The sequence below is a fragment of the Notolabrus celidotus genome, chromosome 1, assembly GCF_009762535.1.
Source record: "Notolabrus celidotus isolate fNotCel1 chromosome 1, fNotCel1.pri, whole genome shotgun sequence".
Lineage (NCBI taxonomy): Eukaryota > Metazoa > Chordata > Actinopteri > Labriformes > Labridae > Notolabrus > Notolabrus celidotus.
The window spans coordinates 42,207,640-42,214,988 of NC_048272.1; the positions used below are offsets into that span (position 1 = coordinate 42,207,640).

General features: G+C 38.3%; 1 protein-coding gene across 1 annotated transcript; it reads right to left on the reverse strand.

The window, feature by feature from the left end:
• Positions 1–269: 269 nt before the first annotated feature.
• On the reverse strand, positions 270–5,473 carry LOC117818406. The gene is made up of 12 exons (XM_034691302.1): positions 5,383–5,473; positions 4,171–4,202; positions 3,791–3,880; positions 3,337–3,477; positions 2,985–3,208; positions 2,697–2,833; positions 2,424–2,517; positions 1,778–2,113; positions 1,620–1,678; positions 1,351–1,487; positions 1,073–1,200; positions 270–803 (listed from the first exon to the last, which is right to left on the reverse strand). The coding sequence occupies exons 3-12, from the start codon at positions 3,870–3,872 to the stop codon at positions 486–488; spliced, it is 1,656 nt and encodes a 551-aa protein (XP_034547193.1). The 5' UTR covers positions 3,873–3,880; positions 4,171–4,202; positions 5,383–5,473; the 3' UTR covers positions 270–485.
• Positions 5,474–7,349: the final 1,876 nt, after the last annotated feature.

Sequence of the window (7,349 nt, forward strand, 5' to 3'; positions counted from 1 at the left end):
CAATACAAAATTGTTTAAAGTAGACTGACCTACACCTGCAACCTGAAGCTGTGCGATTGCGGATGCACACATATCACGAGTACTCATGTTAGATACTGGCGGAACTTGAGAGGTACCGGCTGCTTCTTCAAAATCGTTTGACTGACCATTATCTGAAACACAAGTTCTATCTGAAACACTAACATCATTTTCAACTTCACACTCAATTTGCTCGTTATGTTTTGTGTTTAAGTGTTTCCTGAAACCAGAAAAGGTACCAAAAACATGGCAACAGCCAATCTGCGCACATTTCAGGCGCAGTGATTTACCAGAACAGAAACCATGTATCAATCGCATATGCCTTACAAGCATGTTGGTACTCATAAAATGAGCCCTGCAAACAAAACAAATCACCCCCATAGTACCAAATAAGCGAGTGAAATGGGTACAATTACTCACAATATCATGTCACTCACATAAGCTGCCCGAAATACATGAATGCCTCTTCAGTGTAGCATTCTAGCCCTAATCTCTGCAACACGTGGACTCTCCTGGACTTTGCCGATATCTATGTTGTACACAGTTGTCTGTATGAAGGTGTACATGTTGTGGAGAATGAGATTGTAATTGGTACCAAATACAAAGTGTGTCTTAAAGAGCTCATCAAAAGCTCCAAGAGAGCTGGGTGACTTGCATGGTATGATCTGCTTGTCCAGAACAATGAAGAACTGATGTATTGTGCTCCTCTTCATCCCAACAGCTAGTAGATAGGGCTGAGTGCTGCTCTGGATAGCATCAACATGTTCCTGGAGGCTTGTTCCATTCTGAAGACAGAAAAATGTTAAGTGTCAAAATCAGAGATTAGTCGGTTTAAATCTCTCTTGTAAAAATGTCTTACAATGATCAATTAAGGTATATGAAATGTATTTATTTATTTTTACAAATCTTTAAGAATGAGATAATTACAATGTGTTTTTGCAGTGATGTACTTCAACAGTAGAACCAATTTCAGACATGAGAGACATACAAATAAGGGGGGGGGGGGGGGGGGGGGGGACTTTGACCTGCATATAAACTACAATGCAATACAAACCTTCTTGAACACGACAAGATGCTTCTCAGCTTGAGTTGGCGACACCTTGCCTGGTCTTTTCCGGCCTTGTGCTGAAGGAGGAATCAAGTGGAGGAGGAGAATAATGGAAGAGAGATCACTGTCCCATCCTGTCAAGAGAAACAAAAAAGCTTTTCACATATCCGTACTTATAGCTTATAATTTAAAAACATTGCTTTGAAGCTATAGATCACACAACAAAGAGCGAGGAAACTGAAATTGAATAAAGTTTAAGCACTAGAGGAAGTAAATAGAACTACCAGAGGCAAGAGTGTCATCCATTTCCCTTTCTTCATCTGATGTGGTTTCTGCACAGTGGATCAGTTCTTCAAGGTCGCTTGAGGCAGGAAGGGCCTTGCTCAACTGGATGACCTTCTGTTTGAACGTAGTAGGCCACCTAGATAGAGATACTTCATTAATCCCACACGAGAAATTCAAACTGCAGCTTAAGTGGAAAAAAAACCTTTAGTTAAGTGTTAAATGATAATAAATTGTGTTTCTAAGCTATGAATATCACTTTGGAACCTACTTCTCCAAAAACTTGGCAGCCAAGTCTTCACCAAACTGCAGGATGAAATCTTGCTCAATCTGTAACAGATAATTATATACAAAGTTTTTTAAAATATTATATTGTTATAACATACCTACACAGATGCTAGTTTGAAATGTTTTGTAATAATAAATTACCAGGCCTTTGATGTCTTTGAAACGTGAAAATTCAGCCAAGACTTCTGAGGATTTCTCCTCGTCAAGGACCATATTGCGTCGATAGTCATACGTCATCTGCATCTTCTGCTTGATGGCAGCTTCATCAGAAGAATACTTCATGAATGATATGGCCTCTCTGCATTGCGCTTCATTCAGGGTGATCTCTGGACTAAATGAAGCATCTCTTCTAGCTGTTGGCCCACCACCCGACAGCTGACGTGACCCTCTGCTCTCTGATGAAGCACTTTTCCTCTGGATAGTTTTGAGCCTCCATGCTAGGTAACCACTGCCGCTTTCTGCATCGTAGAAATGTTCCTTTAAAACAATAAGATAATTAGTAATGAAAACAGCAACCGTTGATTAAAATTATGTAGGTGGATAAATGTAACAGAAATACCTGTGCGGCCTAAATGTTTTGGACACTGGACTACTTGACAAGGCAGCAATCAAGTGCAACAACTTTACATATGATATCTAATTTTAAGTGCGTTTTTGAAAATTCAATATGGTAGCACTGGTGTGATCACTCTTTTTTAATGGACTTAGCTTTACATTTTTTGGCGCAGCCCATGGTAGGAATAATTGGTTTCAACAAACAAGAACTTAAGAAATTTAAAAGGCTTACATATCCATTTTTTGAGTAAGGATCCATCAAGTAAGGGAACATGGCAACAATGCCTCGGGCATATGTCTCTCGCACATGCCTTGGCGGTGATGTCCTACCAAGAGCAAAGTGAATAAGCATATTAATTTCTATGCTCTCAAAGAGCATTGAGAATTTAAGAACAGGACTTAACAAATATTGATGTTTTCTCAACAAGAATGGAAAAATGGCTTGACAGGTCAAATGTCCCAATCATTGGAAAAATGTTCTTCATGAAAAGGCAATCTAATTTACCCATAAGTTTCAGTCATGTCTGCAGTAAGGATGTTAATCATCTGTCGCCGTGAGGAGTCGGTCAGACTTTTTGTCCGGTTGTATTCCCTGACAATGCGGTCTCCACCTGGTTTCTTGGTCAGTGCAGATTCAACCACCTGTGAAAGGACATAAGGGAAGACAAGCAAACAATGATTCAAATTTAAGTACACCTGAACAGTTGATTTCTACACTCTAGAATAATAATCCAAAACTGTGCAATTCCCAAAGGAAGCTGTCACAACAAACAAAGTTAGGACATCAACTTACAGTTTTTGCATCATCATCGGCCTTCTGCCGTTTTCTGGCAGGGCTGGGATCCTCATCCAGAATGATTGTATCATCAGAGCTGCATGGTGTAAGTTCCAGGATGGCTGTATTCTCAGCGCTACAGGCTGAACATTCCAGCGGTGAATTGGTTACGACATCAAGCAGTGCACCAGCAGATGAAGATGGTCCTGAGTAACAGTCGGATGAAGCTGTCCCCTGGAAACCTAAGTGTAGTTTAGGAGAGAAAAAAAACGCCTGCCAATTATCAGCTTTTCACAATGCTGAAACTGTGTCTTCGTCATCATTCCATGGACTTAGCTGGAGGAAGGTAATCAGGAGAGAGCAAGTTTACCATTGTCAAATCTGATGGTAAATACGCCAGCATTGGGTTGCTGAACAACCTCTTCAAAGACGTCTGCATCAATCTCAGTTCCTGTCTCATCAAAGACTTTGACACCTTCGCTGACAGGTGGCATCGAGAACTTCATGAAAGCTTAGGGAATAAACAAAAATAGGGAGTCACTCAATATGAAATGCCCAAGAATTATAAGAGGTATACCACCTCCATGATACCTGTAAAACATGCCATTCTAATCAGGTCGCATGGTCTTCCCTAACAAGTTTTACAAAAACTCAGTGTTCCATTGATAGGACACTGAGGTGAGAAAACAAACTAAGTCAGTTCTTGATCACTATGATCTTTGGAGAGGCTCCTGAGGAGCTTGCTGAAAACTGAGCGATTTTCATTTGATAACAACTGGCACTTCAACTTTATTTTGTACAATGGAGTGTGCCTGATGGCTTACCAGAACTCAAAAATTCATCAAGGCTGGGTTCAGTGATCTTGACATACTTCTGTTCATTATTGATCTTTGTTTTAATCAACATGATGGCATCTGTAAAAAAATAAAAATATATATATATATATATATATATATATATATATATATATATATTTATTATAATCAACAAAAAGGCACTTGAACAGTTGCATCAGCTCTTGTTTGCATACTCAGTTAGATAGTATTGCTCATTTGGGATTTAAAATCCCTAACAAAATTTGTCTAATTTAAAATGAAAATCTCAGGACTATTTTAAGTCTTTGAGGTGTGCATGCACAAACTATTTTAACATGTAGGTAAACAAAGACTAATGCTAAAATCAACTTATATCTAATGTTACTTACCCTCACCAGATCATAACATGGAATGGACAAATCTGTAAAACAAAGAAGAAAAATATTAAACATTTAAAAGGAATAAAGGGGAAAAGTAATTATCAGCATTAACACAGGACACACATTCTGCTCACTGTCAGATGGGTTGTTTGCCTTACAAGCAAGACAGCTTTAAAGTTGTGCGCTGTTAATTTGTCTGTAATACCTACTGAGGTAAGAGTAAAGCATATAGTGCATTTAAAATCAACCTGACAACTATTCATGGTGTCTTCTTGTCACTGCACAAAAAATCCTCGTTGAAAAATATTTGCTTTTTTATGCCTGCTGAATAGGTTTGATGATAAGTTCGATAAAGTATTGACTTCTTACTTGAAAATGTTTTATCGCACATTCACGGGTGTAGCTGTCACAAAGTACAGTTAACTCAAAGTTTAACTCTCTCCACCCTCCAGCCTCTCTCAGTGCTGTCTGTGCTACGCGTGTGTGAGAGGAGCTGGGGAGCGCGCAGCCGCAGTAAGAAAAAAATGTTGAAACGAAACCTAAAAAGAAACTATGAACGAACAGCTCACAAATACCACAGTCATATAATTAAACTGCAAATATGACTCCCAGTTTCTAATTTGAGATATTGATAAGTTGTGGTTATTGATAACTTTAACTTTATGATACTGAAACATCACAGTGAAGTAACATGCGAGTGTTAACCTAACTTCAAGAGGTGGATTTGAATGGGCTATGAAAGCGGAAGCCAAAATAAACTAATAAACCAAGAAAAGACGGTAACGATTCAAACAAATGTCCTAGAACCCGTTAATAAAAGATAGTTTTCACCTTGGACTGCCGCGCACCATAGACTGTGCCGCGCACGCAACCCGACATGAATGCTCCAACAATTAGCTAATTAGGCTAAGTCCCCACACCTGCAGTCTCAAACATTTCACTAGATTCTGTGAACATAAAAAAGAATGAAACACAGCAATCCCTCCACATTAACAACATGAATGTTACCGCCGACACTTTTTACTTAAGCATTGACTATTTAGTGCACATTAGCTTACTCACACTTAAGCTAGCCATCGTCACTGCAGCCCTTTGAAACTCGGTAAACTGAGACACTAAACCCGTGCCTAGTGTATACTGAACAAAAGTAGTAAAATTATCTGCAAAGCTAAGCTGAAATCTAACAATAGTTGGTGAAAAAGGTAATTAGAAGAGACTTACCGCGGTCTTCCGACGAGACAAGATGGCGATGTGAAACTCCTGGTGGGTTTGAGACGGTGGTTTGAACTGAGCCTGAGGGGGGCGTGGCTTTCCAGAGTACTTCACGTCTTTCCAGAGTAACTTTTTTTGACACTGCGCCTTCCCAGAGTACTTTTAACACTAGGCCATTTAACTCTGAAATTTTTCACCAACACTAGGGTGCATGTTACTCAAGCTGTTGTTAAAATAACTCCGAGAGAGTATCTGAACTTTATCACTGCATTTTTAACACTGCTGAATTTACTGTGCAGCATCTGTTTTCAGTCATTTTAACTCCTTTAGTTCTCTCCATTCAATAGGGCCTCGCCTTCACTGTGTGTCGGTGCTCGGGCCTTAAAAAGGTCAAATTCAAGAGCTTTCTTTGTAAATTCTGATTCCCTGTAACATAACCTAGTATTTAAAATAAATGTACTGATGGAGCTTATACCACTCACAATACATGTCACAAAATCAAATGAAACAAACATGCAAAATAAATGGGTTTCTCATACTTATCAGAAGAGTATCAGTTAAAATACATTTGTGTACATTTCATTATGTTGACTTCTTTTGTGCTTTTAAATGTTTTTGAGAACTATATCTTATCTGTGGAACACACTTTTAGAAACTACATGAACATAAATACTCACCAGGTTCAGGGAACTTACCGGAGAAGAACAGAAAATTATGTTTTTGTACTTTTTTATAATTTATCATTTTTTTGTGCTTTCTGAATATGTTGTGAACTCTACCTCAACAGGGAAACACATTTTCAAAAACTATAAATGTAAACACTGACCATGTGCTGAAAACTTAACTCTCCACTGAAACACTGACCAGAGGAGTTGCAAATGAATAAAAACAATAAAATAAAAAAAGCATGCTAAACAGATCAACATCATCTTAGACCCCGTTCATGCAGACTCTAAGAGATATTAACCAGTTTTAAACCTTGCATGGGCTTAGTGATCAATATTTGAGTTTGTCTTTGTGTGGCATCTCAACATCCTTTGATTTAATCGAGAAATTTCCTGTAAAAGTTGGGCCCCGTTCATGCAGACTCCAACTGATAAGAAGCTACGCAATCGATGGAATTTTACCTAAACAAGTGTCTTCAGTAAAAACTTGGGCCCCGTACATGCAGGCTCCAAGTTCACTTCTTTATTTGATGTCAGTAATGAGTATTGGACATGTTGTTGTTTTGAGACAATGTATTTGCCTAAGCACACATTGACGGTTACTTGTGCCCTGTTCATGCAGGCTCCAAGTAACATTGTCAATGTTGTCTGTAAAGAGTATCTCTTGGTACTTACCATGTTCCATGTTCTAAGTCAGAAATAAAGAAAAAGGTGTCTGTTGGCCACTTTCTGAAATGCATGTAGAAGAACATACTGTACATAAATGAAAACATATAAATACAAGTATACACATATGTACAAATACACATATAACACACCAAACTTTACTGACAAAAATAAATTAACTGACATCCACCAAAAAAACCTCAAACATTTATAATAACATATAGATACTTAAATATAAACACACACACACAAATATATTAACTGACAAAAAACATAAAAAATATATTAACTGACATACATCCACACACATACAGAAATGGTCAACCACCTTTTTCTTTCTAATCTCCATAAAAATGGATTAATTTAGTGAGCTTTCTGCAGACCACTTTACCTTCTTTTATTTTATCAGTCTGCGACTTTGCTTTGTGGTTTAATCTAATTTTGCAGTACCATGCAGAAGCCATCCTTACCAGAACATGGACATGGTTGGCCTCAACACACATGTCAAACATGTGGCTGTGAAGCTGTGGGAAGAGATTCTTGTCTGCACACTCAGAAAGAACCTGGATGACAAGTGCTGCTGTTATCCCTCTTCCCTGTGGAGCCCTACCCTCGTTCTTATTTAGAAGATGCTGAAAGCATCTT

What these genes read in the sequence shown, in the direction of transcription:
- LOC117818406 (XM_034691302.1), bottom strand. Translation starts at nt 3,872, where the DNA reads ATGTTGATTAAAACAAAGATCAATAATGAACAGAAGTATGTCAAGATC. An exon ending in TCAAAGACATCAAAGGCCTG is followed by an intron (nt 1,679 to 1,777) that starts GTAATTTATTAT and finishes TATCTGTTACAG; the next exon opens with ATTGAGCAAGATTTCATCCT. An exon ending in GGATGACACTCTTGCCTCTG is followed by an intron (nt 1,201 to 1,350) that starts GTAGTTCTATTT and finishes TTCTCTTGACAG; the next exon opens with GATGGGACAGTGATCTCTCT.